The sequence below is a fragment of the Cottoperca gobio genome, chromosome 16, assembly GCF_900634415.1.
Source record: "Cottoperca gobio chromosome 16, fCotGob3.1, whole genome shotgun sequence".
Taxonomy (NCBI): domain Eukaryota; kingdom Metazoa; phylum Chordata; class Actinopteri; order Perciformes; family Bovichtidae; genus Cottoperca; species Cottoperca gobio.
Genome location: NC_041370.1, coordinates 20,067,220 through 20,083,379, shown reverse-complemented (window position 1 = coordinate 20,083,379; position 16,160 = coordinate 20,067,220). Strand labels below are relative to the sequence as shown.

The 16,160-nt window shown below is 44.0% G+C and overlaps 1 protein-coding gene across 1 annotated transcript in view; it reads left to right on the top strand.

The window, feature by feature from the left end:
• rspo2 (R-spondin 2) overlaps positions 1–16,160 on the top strand; it is a 58,151-nt gene that overhangs the window by 30,837 nt on the left and 11,154 nt on the right. The window contains exons 3-4 of the mRNA XM_029451844.1: positions 1,492–1,635; positions 2,614–2,802. Of these exons, the coding sequence (XP_029307704.1) occupies positions 1,492–1,635; positions 2,614–2,802 (333 nt within the window). The remainder of the gene's footprint in view (positions 1–1,491; positions 1,636–2,613; positions 2,803–16,160) is intronic.

Here is a 16,160-nt window from a genome sequence, read left to right as displayed (position 1 = left end):
AGATAATATCAAAGAATTGAATTAATAATGTGATGTGAGAACACAGGAAATTACTAAAGAGATCAGTGATTTATGGTCAGTGTGTGTACGTTTTTCAGAATGTGGAGTACAGCTTCATTGCAAAGTGGGTTTATCTGCAGCCATATCTGATTGGTATGTGTGTGTTTGTGCATAAATGTGTGTATCCATGGTTTGTTTAGACTGGTCGGGAAAGCGTGAGACCAGAGTGAGTGGGCAGAGGCCATACTTTAGGGTTCAAAGTAAAGTGGGGAGGGACCCCCTCGTTTTGGAGGAATGTCGAGGAGGAGGCCTGATGGTTAGCTGGAGATGGTGTAATTAAGGGGTGTGATTGTGAGAACCTTCCCTTCCCTGGGCCCTGCAAGGGTCACAGATAAAAGAGCAGCCCTCAGCCTCCGTCTCCACTCTCACATGTGGAAAATCACAGTAACGCAGGTTTACACGGCGAGAAAAGCGCACGCGATAATGCATGGTTGCGTCCCCTTGCAAGAAAGAATTAGATGAGCAGATGACACCCTACCTGCAAGCGGTGGGTGATGGTGGCTGCAGGTTACCGATTGTGGTTCCCCGACATTGGAAGCCCATTGGGCCACATAGAGCCTGTAAGGAACGTCATAAATTAGCCAGCTCTGGGAGGCTCCTTCTAATCATGTGGGCCTGCGCATCGCCCTGTTGGTGTGGTTGTTGTAATTTGGCCCTGCCTGACGTGCTATTTGCAGAGCAAGAGCTTGATGACACATTGCCCAGCCTTTCTTTGCAAGCGCGCCGCTGCGTGTTACGCGCAGCAGGCAGGGTGTGGCGTGGGAGGATAATTGTGCTGTTGTGTTTGCTGACTAAATGCATCAGCATTTGTTTGGCAAGGTGGCAAAAAAATTGTTGAGCCCCCACCCACAATGCCTCCCTCTTTCTAACCCACCTTCAACCTCTCATATTGTAGCCAGAACTTAAAGGATCCTCACAGCTGGCCAGCAAAAAAGAAACCTGACTTCCCAATAATCCTCAGTTATGGACACAAACATGGATTGGTGCAGTGTGGAGTGATAAAATAGCATATTAAAGACACCTAATGGGATGTATTCTTCCTGTTCCAGCACATCGTTAGTTGAAAACATGTGAGCTCGTGTGTATCCAGACTATTGGATGTTAGTGCAATATTTTGAAAGAGGCCAGCATGACATAATGCCTCACTGTCTGCTGTTGTGTTTTCACACAGCCGATTTGCTCACTCTGAACAAGAACAGGAAGATGAAAAATAAAATATCTGTCAAGCAAAACACTTTTTCTGAAATACACTCGAGCCCTGGATAGAAATGATTCACAGGACATTGACAACTTTTTTTTGCAGGAGAGACAGCATAATCCTTTCAAGAACCCCTTTCCCCTTTCCCCAAACCCCTTAGCTTTCGATCAACTCCAGATGAGAAGGTTGCTCAGACCCTGAAGACTCTTCTCTTTCTCTCATTCTTCCTCCAGGGTGCAGGATAGAGAACTGCGAGTCCTGCTTCAGCAAAGACTTCTGCACCAAGTGCAAGTCAGGCTTTTACCTACATAAAGGGCGCTGCTTTGAGAAGTGCCCCGAGGGCTTTGCCCCGCTGGAGGAAACCATGGAGTGTGGAGGTACGTGAAACAACACAAATATGTACAAAAAATTAAATAAAAAATCAAGTGTCAACCTTGTCTTTTTGAGAAAGGTCTAGCTGCAGAGCTCCAGGCTTGTGCCCACTTCCTCCGTTGGATCCTTTCGGCCCGAAACAGACGATCATTAGGATATGATAGCATGCATTGCTTAGTTTGAATAAGCCACACGACCCTCACCGATAACCCCAAGTAAAAAAATATAATCTTAATATTTTGATATTACTGTAACTGTTATAAAGTTAGGTAACGTTAGGCAGCAAATAACTTGTACTAACCTTATGGGTTTGCTAACGTTAGCTAGCTATGCTAATGTTGTTAGCACAACACTAGGAAGAAAAAGTTGAAATAATTCCATTCAGCTTTTAGTATTTTTTCCTGTTGCGTTAAAGTTAATTTGCTAATTAATTAATTAGCATGGCTAGCATGGCTAGCTAATGTTAGCAAACGCATATGGTTAGTAGCCTACAAGTTATAAGGTTGTATTGTTTAGCTTGGTGTTATTGGTAGAGGTTGCGTGGCATGGACGTGATACAATGTATATATACACTACTATATAGACTACTTTATTTATTAACGATAAAACAATACACTGCACAATATACTGTGGCACGTACAATTGTTTATTGATAAAGAAGCACGATAAACACACATGATTTTCCATCTTGAGATGCGACCCAGCGATGGAGGTGAGCCCGAGCCTGGAGGATATGCAGCGGGACACTATAGTATCTTTTATGCTTTCTTTACCTGTAAACAGTATTCTATAACTTCTCAGTTGGCCTGCTTATTTTGGACCGAAAAACTAGCAGTTGAACTGGGACAACACACTAAGAGGTTACAAATACCAGTAAAGATCCTTCGCCCTGTGTTGACCTTGACCTGGGGTCTTTGACTTGCCTTTAAATTGAACTCTGCTGTGGTTTCACTGCACATCACTGCTTCTGTGTGTCTTTGCAGAGGGCTGCGAGGTGGGCCAGTGGAGCGAATGGGGAGCCTGCACCAGGAGAAACAAAACCTGTGGCTATAAGTGGGGTCTGGAGACCCGGACGCGGCACATTGTAAAGAAACCACCCAGGGACACAATACCCTGTCCCACCATCGCTGAGTCCAGGATGTGCAAAATGGCCCTGAGGCACTGCAGGAGAGGTAAGGATGTTATGCAGCCATATGTTGATGTGTGTGAGAGACATATTCTGTCAGTCGCTCCCTACTCCATCCATGTTCACTTTAAAGTTTACACTACTCTGGTAAATATTAAAGAAAACAGCCCACTTATCCCATAGGAGAACTGTTTCCCCTTCTCAGAGTTCCACCTGCTTCATGTAACCCTTGTACCTTCCACTCAGCTTTGTTTTTTCAACGTCTGAGTTTTTGAGGTGCACAGTGGCGTATCCGTTCATGAAATATCAGTATTTTTCCATGGCGCCCTTGTTCGAGCCAGTTTTTTTTTTGAGGTATATTTTTCCCTCCTTCCATCTCCCTTCCTCTCCTCCGTGGAATTCTTCAAAGTACGAACTGCAGGTTTCCTCAATGGCCGTCTCTGTTTCCTCCCGCCAGCTCGAGAGATATTTGCGGTGCACACAGCATGTATGTCAGGCCATTAAATGAGAAGTCAATTCTGGAATTTCTCTCTGTGAATACAGCTAAGGGAAATATTTTTTTTCAAAAAGTAAACCATCTCTCTCAGACGGTCCAAACACACCATTTGGGGCGATGGCCTCAGTTAGCAGTGCTTTTAAAATAAATGTCTTTACCCTAATGTACTTTCATGTCTCTCATAAACTTTGGATTAGGATAGGCCAAGTGTAAATATTTAATTCACCAAATAAGGAAGCAATTACAGTGGCAGATATCATTCAGGCTGTCAAAAAAAAGAAAAACATTGTTGAACAGAAAGAGGGAAATATTCTAACCTCGAAGATTTCTCTCCATTTTTGGCCTGGAGTGTTGGACGAGAGACTCATTTAGTGAAGTGGTGAAAGAGTAAATAAACTTGAAATAAACCCTGATAGTTTCTCATATTTCAGCACTAGTAAGGCAGTCGCTGCTCTCTGGGTTGGAAACTGTGATTCCATGGCACATTTAGTTCCTAAAGCCTGTTTTTTAGGGAAATTCTTCCCAACCCCCATGCACCTCTTTGTGACTTTGCCGTGGCTGCTTGACCTTTTCCAACAAACTTTATGACCTTCTTTAATTAAAATTTGGCATTGTTGCTCATGGTTACTGCCATTAATTATCTCAAGCATGAAGTCAGTGATGGAAAGTTGTTAAGTCTAAATTGAGTGAATAGCAGAACCATTCTTCTTCAGTCCTTTATAAACCGACAGCAGACTCCCCATGTCCATCTTACTTAGAGCTACTGTTCATTGCAAACCTCTCAGTAGAGTTCCTAACCTAATGGCTGTGTGGGGAAAAGCTGTGTGTAAACGTGTCACTGTGGGTGCATCGTAGGGCTCTTGGGCTCGTGAAGTGCTGCGGTGGCCCGTTTAATAAAGGTAAATTTCAGACTTAGGCATGTGTTGTTAATTCCTCACCGCTCGACCGCTAGTGAAAAGTCCCCACTTGGCAAAAGCCAGTGAAATGCAACACTCTTCAGTTCAAATAAATACAATGTAAAAATTTAAGCTGCTGAAGTCGAACAGGAGGAGATCCAGTGCTGTGTCGCATGAGAGCTCCACCGACTGACGTTGTAAAATAATCACTTCCCGTGAGTGATAATAAAGCAAAGTCCAAAGGGAGGAGTGACCACTGTCTCCTACAAAATTACATTCCCATATAACTAAATCGCATTCTCAATTATGTTTCATAGAAAATTCCTTTTTCCAATCAATCAAAAAAAACTTTATTGTCATTTAGAGATTATACAATGTACAATTCAAATGAAATTTCGTTGTCCTGGCTTACTGTAAAAGTGACTGTAAAAGTGATCATAAATATTTAAAAGTGTCGTGGTGCTGATGCATGAATATAAAATAAAATGTGTACTTAAAATATAAATGTACTTTATATAAATAACATATATACACTGTATACAATATATACATTTAAGAGTTCTTAGAGAGGAGTTCACATCACATTGCTCAGGAGAAAAGTTATTTCTGGTTCAACAGTCTGACGGTTTGGGGAAAGAAACTGTTGCAGAATCTGGTTGTTCTGCTCCTTATGCTGCGGAACCTCTTGCCAGAGGGCAGCAGGGAGAACAGGCCATGGTGGGGGTGAGTGGGGTCTTTTATAATGTTCTGGGCTCTGGTGAGGCAGCGTTTATTATCAGTGTCTCTGATGGAAGGAAGAGACGTCCCGATGATCCTCTCCGCTGTCCTCACAACTCTCTGCAGAGACTTCCAGTCTGAGGTGTTGCAGTTTCCAGACCAGGTAGAGATGCAACTGGTCAGTATGCTCTCTATGGTGCCTCTGTAGAACGAGGTGAGGATGGGAGGGGGGAGCTGTGCTCTTTTCAACCTGCGCAGAAAGTGCAGGCGCTGCTGTGCCTTTTTCACCAGTGAGGTGTGAAGGGACCAGGTCAGACTGTTTGTGAGTTACACCCCCAAGAACTTTGTGCTGTCTGTGGTCTTCACTGCTGAGCCGTTGAGGAGGAGTGGGGGGGGTGTGACAGTGCTGCTTTTTCCTGAAGTCAACAATGATCTCTTTTGTTTTGTCAACATTCAGGATCAGGTTGTTGGTGTGACACCAGTCTGTCAGATGTTTCACCTCCTCCCTGTAGGCCAGTTCGTTGTTGTCCCTGATGAGTTCCACCACAGTTGTGTCGTCCGCGCACTTCAGGATGTGGTTCGTACTGAACCTGACACAACAGTCGTGGGTCATCAGAGTGAACAGCAGTGGACTCAGAACACAGCACTGTGGGGAGCCGGTGCTCAGAGAAATGATGCTGGAGGTGCTGTTTCCAACCCGCACATGCTGGGGTCTGTTCGTAAGGAAATCCAGCAGCCAGTTACACAGGGGGGTGTTGAGGCCGAGGGGTCCCAGTTTGCTTACCAGATGCTGGGGGATGATTGTGTTGAATGCCGAGCTGAAATCCAGGAACAGCATTCGCACATGGGTGTTCTTCTCCTCCAGGTGGGCCAGGCTCAGGTGGAGTGCAGAGGAGATGGCGTCCTCTATGGAGCGGTTTGGGCGGTAAGCAAACTGGAACTGGTCGAGATTGGGGGGAAGTATGGAGATGATATGGTCCTTGACCAGCCTCTCAAAGCACTTCATCATGATGGGGGTGAGTGCTATCGGCCGGTAATCATTCAGACAAGTGATTGGGGATTTTTTAGGCACTGGAACAATGGCTGCTAATGGCTGCTGGAACAATGGCTACTTGAAACATGTTGGAACAATAGCCTGGTCCAGCGAGGTGTTGAAGATGTCCGCGAGGACATGGGCCAGCTGGTCGGCACAGTCCCTGAGCAGCCGTCCTGGAATACTGTCCGGGCCCGCCGCCTTCCGGGGGTTAACTTTCTTCAGCGTCCTCCGGGCATCAGCTGTGTCAAGGATCAGTGATTGTTCATCATGCTTGGGAACAGCTTTCATTGCAGTTGTGTTGTTTAGTGCCTCAAAGCGTCCAAAGTGATTATTGAGGTTGTTGAGAAAGATTGTGTTGTCCTCACAGGGTGGTGGAGCAGCCTTGTATCCAGTGATGGTCTGAATTCCCTTCAACATGCGCCTGGTATTCATGGCATCATTAAAGAAACTCTGGATTTTTTGACCATGGGTGTGCTTAGCTTCTCTGATGGCACGGTCCAGGTTGGCTCTTGCTGATCTCAGAGCCACCACATCACCAGATTTGTAAGCGGCGTTCCGTGCCTTCAGCAAGTCACGTGCCTCCGTAGTCATCCAGGGTTTCTCATTGGATTTCGGTCACAGTTTTAAACATGTGATTAAGGTTGTAGAAACAAAATAAAACAAAAACGCACAAAACTACTTTGGCTTTTAAAAAAAAGTATATTTGTTACGTTATTAAATATAAATAATAAATAATACATTAAATTAAGTAGATTTTTGGTTTCACACAAGACAGGAACAGCCCACACCTGGGTAAAGGTCCTGTGCTTGTTTGTTCCACCTATCCACCCCAAATTGTTCATACCTCAGACTTCCTAAGTATGATTAGAAACATATTTGTGATTTGTCAAAACAAACATAATCCAGGAGAAAATGTTTCTCTCTGTGTCCCAGTTTAGCCGAGATGCACAAGGACAACGCGAGTGATCTTCTTCCCTCTATGTCTGCAAATATCTAATCCCTCTGTAAAACATACACAGAGAAAGTAAAGCCCAGATAATGTCAAGAGGCGAAGAACTCACAGCAAACATGACGATTTCTATAAACCATGTCTGATGTGTTCCATACAAGGTTGCTGATCAGTGTAAACACCGTATATCATTTGCCCTGCTGGGATTCATTAGCTGTTCTCAGTCGGTGTTTGGCCAGAACAGCGTTGTCCTGATGACACGCTTTGTCCCCAAAATGGTGGGGAAAAGCGCACACGGACAGACAAAATATTTTAGGGTGTCACAAGCGCTGTTTCCATTTAACTGTCAAGCTAATTTTAAGCAGACTTTTGACGTTTAGCAAAAGGTTTGGCACGTTTCCAACAGCTGAGTTGCACGTAGAATCAAAAAGCCATATTGAATAGTTTGACCTGCTTATTTATTGTTGGCAGTGAGATTAAACAACCGCAGCATTATTTATTTGAGAAAAGTGTCCCGGATGCTATTAATCACTTTAGATCAGAAAACATCAAGCGATTAGAAAACCGTCCGTGTATTGTTGATGAAAACATTTGTCAAATTCAACTCCAATTTGGTTTTCATATAATACTTCAATTGATAATGTGCAAGACAATGGGCCTCATGCATCAACATTGCCTTACATTTCTCTCATATTTCTCTTCTATGCTACAGTATATATAGAAAAGTTCACTTCAGATGCACCAAATGTTTTTAATCATCCAAATCTGCTCTTACCCAGCTGTGCTGAATAATGCATCCCACTTGATCATAAATTAGAGGCGTTTATTATTAGCATAGGTTACGCCTCTAACCACTATATAAGTGCAGGTGTTGTGCCGTGTGCAAATACTGGTGTAAGAAGATGAACTTTAGCAGTGGTGAAATCGAGGTACTGTAAATAAACTTTACCAAAGTAAACGGGATTCTCCAAAGCGTCAGTACGGGAGTTACAGGACAATCAGAAAGCATTAGTTAAGCCATTCAGAAACTGAACGCTTGCAATTTCATCCTCCAAGATTCTTTATATAGTCTTAGTAAGGCTCAATGAACAAATAGCATTTCTCTAGTACACACATTTAAAAATCCAATCATTATAATTACTGTAATACTTATTTAAAATGTGATTATATCATATTCATGCTTTCAAAATCGAGAAGGTTTTTTCTTATCCTCCTAGAGGAATAAGGAAGTCTTGTCTCGTGGCTGCTTGGCTGGCGTGTTTGCCAGGCGCTTGCATTGTGCCCTTGAGACGGTAAAACGAGTGGTGCTCTGAACAGGCTATAAACAATAAAGAACTGTATTAATAGCTGCTCTGGTGCTATCAACATTGACATACTGGATTCCCCCCTCTCTGTCTTTTGAGCTGATGGGAGGAGAGGAGAGGAAAGGTGAGGGGATTGATAACTCTGCAGCGCCCGGCTGTTCCATATTGATACCATTAAGGAGTTCCCTATAGAGATTTCCCAGCAACCCCTGTCACCGGATTCACTGGTTACTGGTAACAGACGTGTGCCACAAGTTTGATTGCTTTATCTCTGCTTCTTCTTTTTTTTCTGCTAATCTTATGTTGCCAATCAATCCATCTGGGTATTTTCATTTATTTCTCTATTTCCCACCCACTCTACTATAATCTTTGAACAAAAGCTGCTTCTGCCATGTCAGTGACATTAGATATTGTGTAAACAATTTAAAATGTGAAAGCTCTCCAAACTCCCACGCTTAATGTAATCCTTGATTTGGGATTTAAGAGGGACTAAAGTCCAACACAAATGCACCATTGCAACCCAGGCTAATTTCCGACAGCTTTACAAATCGGATTTCAGATTCTCAGACGGCACAAAAGTCTTTATGGTAGCAGGTTGGAGTGACATTTGTGCAGCTCTGCTTGCTTGATTTCTAGATAAAAGTAGATTCATTTGAGGGGCATTTGTAGAGCAAGGAGGCGGCCAAGCCTAGCATAGTTAACCCAAACAAGAACAGAAGTTTTACGATATGAAGTTATGGAACAGTAAAACATTTATAGCTTAGCAAATTTTGGAACTGATAACAGAAATATATTTAAGACCTGGTTTTCCAGAACAATGCGGTTCGATTTACACTCTAAAAGCTTCTACGAGGCCATGAAGACTCACAGTCACCCTGCCAACCTCATGGAAAGAGAAAGGAAAGGAAAGCAGAAAGAGGAAGCATAAGAAAGAAAGAGTATATAATGATATCTTTGGCCATTGGATTGTGTACCTGTACTTGGAGAGCTACAGGCCTTTGAGGGAGTATCGATCTCCCGTGTATGTAACCAGAGAAACCATTAGTGATTGCGGGCTCAATCGAGGCCAAGCCCTCTATTCCATCAGTCATCTGAGTGATCAGATCCAGCCACCACTAATACCGTCTGTCATAACTTCTATGTGCAGCTTGTGTTTGTACTGTAACTCTTATAACTAGTCATGATGCCCAGTCTATTCCCAATTGCCATCAATTTGAAACCCTGGACAAACAAGTTACACGTTCTGTGGCTGGGGTGTAGAAGAGGATAAGACTCAGTTTACCACCTCATCACTCCTCTGCAGTAGGACATCTGAAGGCCCTGCATGATCTTCGTCTGTTTTTAAGACCATGGACATGACAGAAAGGCGGGCAGTTGTTTAATTTACCCCACAAGCACCTACAGTCTGGTGCAGAGGACCAAAGTGAACCCAGATCCGCCCCAGATCGACCAGGAGGTATTTGGTTGACTGGTGGGATTTAAGCCAGGTTCTGTCTGAAGCCAGTGTGGTTCTGCGGTGAATCCGCAGAGCTGTGGACCTCCTGGTCCTCACCGTCTGCGAACCATCTGCTCCAAAGTTTCTGCTCCTGTAAAACGATGCACAGAGTAACGGTGATTGCCTTTAAATCCGCTCTGGAGGAAACTCAACCGCCTTGTCTGTAGTGCACACTGCTCGTGACACCAAACAATTCTGGTTTCTGGCAGCCTTTCCGTACGAGCAAGCAGTTAACGCGTGTGCATGCGTACTAGCATGTGACACACAATTTTGGTGTTTATACTCGCCGAGCCAAGAGGTTTAAGCTCTGGCGAAAGATGCCATTCACTTCTGAGTATTTTAGTTACGCAGTCAGTGTGATCACATCTGAGTCTGGCCTGTGTTTGGCTTGGAAACCCCACATGCAAACACATTTCTGGATGTGTTTTTGTCAGATGAAAACTTTGACCATGAGGCCAGCTTTTTGTTCTGAAACAGATGCACGCTTTCAACTTGATGCTAATAGATGGAGCATGTTCTTCTCGTCTCAGCAGAAGAGTTCACAGTGCAGCAACAATCGTGGCCTGCTCGTGCCACCGCTCTGAATGTAAAGCATTTGAGGTTTGCACTTCTGTTCATTCATTTACTTATCTCATTATTCTAATTAATGTTTCCCGGGTGTGCTCTACGGGAAGTCAGGACTGGGAGAGCTGGTGCACAGATGACAAGTCCAGCTCTCATTTCTGCCACAGTGGAATGACGGGTGATGATTACCAGCAATATCTGGCCTAGGTAATATCACGGACAATCCGGATAAGTTCTTCCCGCCAGCGGGAGCGGCGTGAGGAGGGTTTTCCCAGGACAGAAGAAGAGCACTAATTGGCATCCGACCTGTCACAGTGATTATGTGTGCCTCGCACTGCAGCCTGTTGTGACTGGGGGAGCCACAGCTTAATCTTCATTTAATAAGGCCGCTCCATAGGGGCTGACACAGTAGCTGGTGAGAAGGCCTCAGAAGTAGCCTGCCTCCTTTGGACAGCATGTATGGCCTGGCTCCAGACACAGGGTCTGGATTTGCGTCTAACTTTGACAACCCCCCCCTACCAAGCTTGCATCGGTCAGTAATTTAATTAAATGCTGCAGAAAATTGTTTGTGAAAAAACTACATACAGAAACATAATGATGATTTCCTCATGCTGTACACAGGACTGTGAAACTGTAAAGCGTAAAGAGAGTATTTTGGAAGCTTTGCACTGTGCTGTAGTGAATAGGGTGAAGAGGAAAGACACATCAACCTGTCATTGACTTGGCCAGGTCTCCAGCATCCCCATGCCAATGGCGGTTATGGTCACCGCTGCGGTCTCAGTCACAAATTCAGTTTCAGCTATAAAATATTTGCAAATATCTGCCATAGATAATTATTTTTTTCCCTGCTGTCTCCACGCTTATGTTTCATATCTCCTACTAACCAGATGAAAATTGATTATCTAAAGTCTCATGTCTGGACAGGCAATCAACACTTGCTTTATGCTGATGTTCTCAAACCAAACTTTGGGGTTTATTTTTCTGCCTCCTGTGCAGTTTAGCGGTGTTAAATCTTCTGTCGGAGGAGAAAGTCATTACCAGTAGTCTCTGAGACTTCTCTGCCCTGGGTACATTCCTTTTTGAGGTGGGTGGGTGGGTGGGGGGGGGGGGGGGTGATCCTGGAAGCCGGGGGTTAGAAGGAGGAGGAGGGGGTGGTGTCTCTGATTAACTTCCCACTAAGTGCCCCTGCTCTCTGACCAAAATAAATATGGCTGCTGTCATTTTGTCAGCAACTGTCTTCAGAGAGCAATATTTGAAACACCCCATGATCCTGCTGGCTTTTATATGGAGAATCCATCGTCATACCACAGGCATGAGCCATAAACATATGGAGGCCTTTCAAAGACCAGGGGGTGGAGGGATGGAAGGAGGGAGTGGAAGAGGAGGGGTCAGCAGTGCTCACTGGGGCTCCATACTCCACATTATTGTCATCTGGTCTTTTCCAAGCAGGAAGAAAGAGGAGGGGTGCAAGTGAAGAGTTTTTTTTTTTCACACTCTTTGGCCCAGTTGAGTTGTGGTTTTGCTGAACTGCCTTTTGTAGACATATGTACACGCATAACACAAGGCACTCCTCTTTTTAGTTTGACTCACTTTATTGTAAAGCATGCATTGGTAGTAATGCTATTCCAACTAGAAGAGCACTCAGAGGGTGCAGACCTCCGCCAAAGCCATGCCCTGTCTCGCAATGTTAACAATCCGTCCCATGATTTGTATCCCCTCCTAATAATGGGTTCTTCCTTGACCCATGCTCCACCCTTCCACCATGTTTTAAAAAAATCGTGCCAGTAGTAATCCTGTTGACAAACAGACAAACAAATCAACAAACCCAAACGGAAATATAACCTCCTTGGCGGATGTAATAAATCCAGACTAGCGGATGTAGATATCTTTCTACCATACACTTTGATGTTGAGTAGATGTCCATTTGACAGCCAAAACATCCAGAAGTCTATTTTTTATACTCAGCCATGACTACAAGCTGCATACTGTTATGAAATCATGACCTGAATGCATCATTTGTAATCTTGAAAACCTGCTTGTTCAGTGCGACTTGCGAGGCTTCCATTGTCACCGTTCTGGCAGAGGAAATGAGGCATATGTGCTGACATCAACAGCCCCATCAAAAACAGACGTACACAAACAAACAAAGTGGCAGCAAACTGGAGGGGGGGAAGAAGAAAGAGAAGGAGGAGGTGGAGAAGGGGGAGATACTGTACAGAAGTGGAATGTTTTCATGTTCTCTTGTCCCACAAACGGGAGCTATTTCCCCCCGCTGAGCAGTATATGGGCTGATATTGCCCATGACACGGTCGTGGGCCGTAAAAGGTTCCCTTGACGGGCAGTTTGTGCTGTTACACCCTGTGATTTTTTACAGCAAACGAGACACGGTCTGTGTCTTTACAGGGATGGATGGCAAGAGCTTGTGATGAGAACTTTGATGTAGAATTGGACTCATATATGGACCTCTTTTTTGGGTCTCTAATAAAATATCCAGCCAGAGACGGCTACTTGTGATATGACAGATGTTAGCCCCTGAACACAGTCGGTGATTATTTCCTCTTCTTATATCAGAAGGCTGACCAGAGAAATCGATACAGTGATGTGTTAATGGATTTTACACAGCAGCTTCAGGGGTGGCAATCTGTAAAAACCTGTAATGAAACCTGCTTACCCTGCTTTTAAATTGATGGGTATAGATTTGGTGTGTGCTACGGTGAGCCAAATGTAGTTTTAGAGGCTCTTCCACTCTGACAGGCGTAAAATTCTTGGAAAAATGTTCTACTTTAAGTGTTTGGAATGGTGAAATTTAACAATATCAAATACACAAAATATAATCTGTTTTCTGCTTCAGTCCAAGTGTCTATATCGACTCCATATTTTGTCCTTTAGATTTAAGTCCCTGCAGCTCCTCTCTCTGTCGGCCAGACCTCCAGTCTGACACTGCTGCCAGCTCTCCTGTGGGCCGCAAGCACTTTCATCTCCACATCTCCGCCACACCAGGCATATGAGGATGCACACACACTTACAGACACACGTTTACACAGCCAGAGTGCGAGAAACACGTAATAGACACTGGCAAACAGTAAAACAGACCTCACAGGCAGAACAAGTCGCCACATTATCTACTCTTTTCCTCGTCCCTGTTTCCATTCTCTTTTCCTGTCTCACACTCAAATGACACTCTCTCGCTCATGTATCATATATCAGAGTGCTGAGGAACAATGCGCATGCCGCAGAGGAGGATGCGTTCGCATGGCGCACAATGTTCGAGGCAACGCTTCTTGCACCGCCGTCCTTCCTCTCCAGTGGTCTGGCTGGAGGAGTAAGGAAGGAAGGCGAGGAGCCTGAAAACATCTGGTGCACAGTTGCACTGGCTCAACCACCAGAAGCCCCTCTCCTCTCCTCTCCTCTTCTTACCACCGTCCTTCCCTCTCTTTCTCCATCTCTGGTGGGCGTCTTTATAGAGACATCACAGCTTTTAATTACAGCTGGTGATTCAGAGAGAGGCTGTGGCTTCTGACCAACTCATGTCCATGAGCGTGGACAGACATGCAGACACAACAAAGCAGCAAGTATAGACCTGCTGGCCATTTGGTGTGTGTGTGTGTGTGTGTGTGTGTGTGTGTGTGTGTGTGTGTGTGTGTGTGTGTGTGTGTGTGTGTGTGTGTGTGTGTGTGTGTGTGCGTGTGTGTGTGTGTGTGTGTGAAAATTAACAGTGACAAATACAGGGGGGATGCAGACTAAAAGCAGAGCCATCATAGTGGTAAGTAGAGGCCAGGGCCAATTTACCCAGGTTGTAGAGCACTACACTCCCATCAACACAAAAAATAAAAAACACAAAGGTGATGTCACAGGTTAGTAATTTCAGTTTAACAGAGAAAATGCTAGTACAACTCAGTGACCTTAAAGGAATAATTCACCCACAACATTTGTATATCAATTAGTCACCCTGTGTTACCTTAAATCCTTGTAGAAAATGTGTTTTTTCTCCCATACTTCATTAGTGAATAAAGAATCAAAAAACGGGAAAAGTCTTCATGAATTAAGTTAAAATTCTACCAAAGCATCCGTTTACAAACTCAGGGAGCGTACAGTGGGTTGATCAGAGATTTCTCGCCTTCTACTGTTAACGTGATGCTGATGTAGGCGACAAGACTTAACCAAAAGAGTAAAGTAAAGTCAAATCAAAAGTAAACTCAAAACTATAAACGTAAATGTAATAAACAAATTAATGTATTTAAATATACATTTTAAATGAAATATGTATGGTAATTTAGTTTAATATAATACAATATGCTATACAAATATAATGATCCCCTATAATAAATTAAATGAGAAAAAGGCAGTGTTTGCACAACATCATAAAGTTGTGCGCTGTAAAATAACTACAATTGTGTCTAAATCTTAACATTTTCTAGGGTAGGTGACCCATTTGGAACACATTTAGCGAACACTTTCCTCATGTTTGTATTTTGAGTGATCTGCTATGCGAGAGAATGAATATAACATGATGGCTCTCTGAGGAAAACCTCAAGACATGATTGAGTGGTCGGTGTCATGAAACTCAACCCATTCCCAGGTACCATATCAAATCCCTTCAAACGTAAATGCTCCTTCCCGCTGGGTGGCAAGGTTCAGGACCGTGATCCCGAACAGGCCTTGAGAATTTTTTTTCGGATTAGTGGGAGCTTAAGCATCCCTTTGATTTGATTCTTTTCTCCTTCCCCTGCTGCATCTCTGACAGATGCTGCTGCTGCCTTCTGGAGTACACAAACCTCTCCTCTACGAGGTGAGACCCTGAAATGACCGTTGAAATTGCACTGTAATCATACACAGCTAAAAACAACAAGAAAATGTCTGCCATATGCCTCAAAGCCCTCTGTTTGTGTTTTAGTAAATTGAAGGGGGATTATTGACAAAAGTGGGAGAGCCGTGCCTGGATAGAGGAGCTGAGCGGCGGGTGACTCTTATTGGCCGTGTCTGTGATCAGATCTGTCAGAGCCACTCAGCTGTCTGTCTGCCTGGTGTTTGACAAGTGTTTGATGCAGCACAGGCCTTAGAGAGGATCAAGCCCTTCCTGAATTGGCTTTACCTCTCTCCCTCGTGCAACAGGAGCTCTGCGAACACATCAAACATACCCTCCCCCCCCCTTTCTTCCGCTGTGAACTAATGAACTATTTTTATCAAAAAATCTGTGCAGTCTGTTGGATGATCAGAGGAGACGGAACAACAGTGCCTTTTGAGAGTTAGTCGAACAATCAAAGAAAACAAAAAACGCCGGCCAGACTTGATTCCCTCATCACTGGTCATTGCATGGGGATTGCAGCATGATCCTGATGGCCCCTGTCTCTGTTTTAGTGTCTAAGCCTGTCTGATTTAGCTTGGCTCCTCGCTTGTTAGGGTCTGGTCCTGTTGTGGGACAGTTGTGCTCCATGTCCAAACATGTGAGGGATTTCCTCCATGGGTTTCCCAGTAGAGAGACTGGCGGATAAAAGGACTTGTGTAGAAATGAGATATAAAGGGGGAATCATGCTAGACAATTTCCTCCTATATCCTTCCCCTTTCCCTTACAGACCCACAGAGACCAGGAGGATGCAGACCAGGTGGAATTAGAGATTGAAGAGTGTGTGCACGCACATGAACACACATACGAACTAGAAGGGCACTCGCAGCGCAGACATCCACCAAGGATGTAAAGTCAAATAAGTGAATGTTGACTTTACTTATTTTAATTTACATCTGCAACGTAAATAAGATTCAAGATTTTTAATGTAAACCAATCCCTGACCTCTTACTAACCCTAACCCAGTAGTTTTGTTGCATTTTTGTTGTTTTGTTTAAATTTACAACGTTAACCATGTGTTTAAAAATGGGTCCATAATCCAGGAGAAAAATGTTTCCCTCAAAATTGAAAATGCAGTTTAGTTGTATGGGAACATTTGAGATA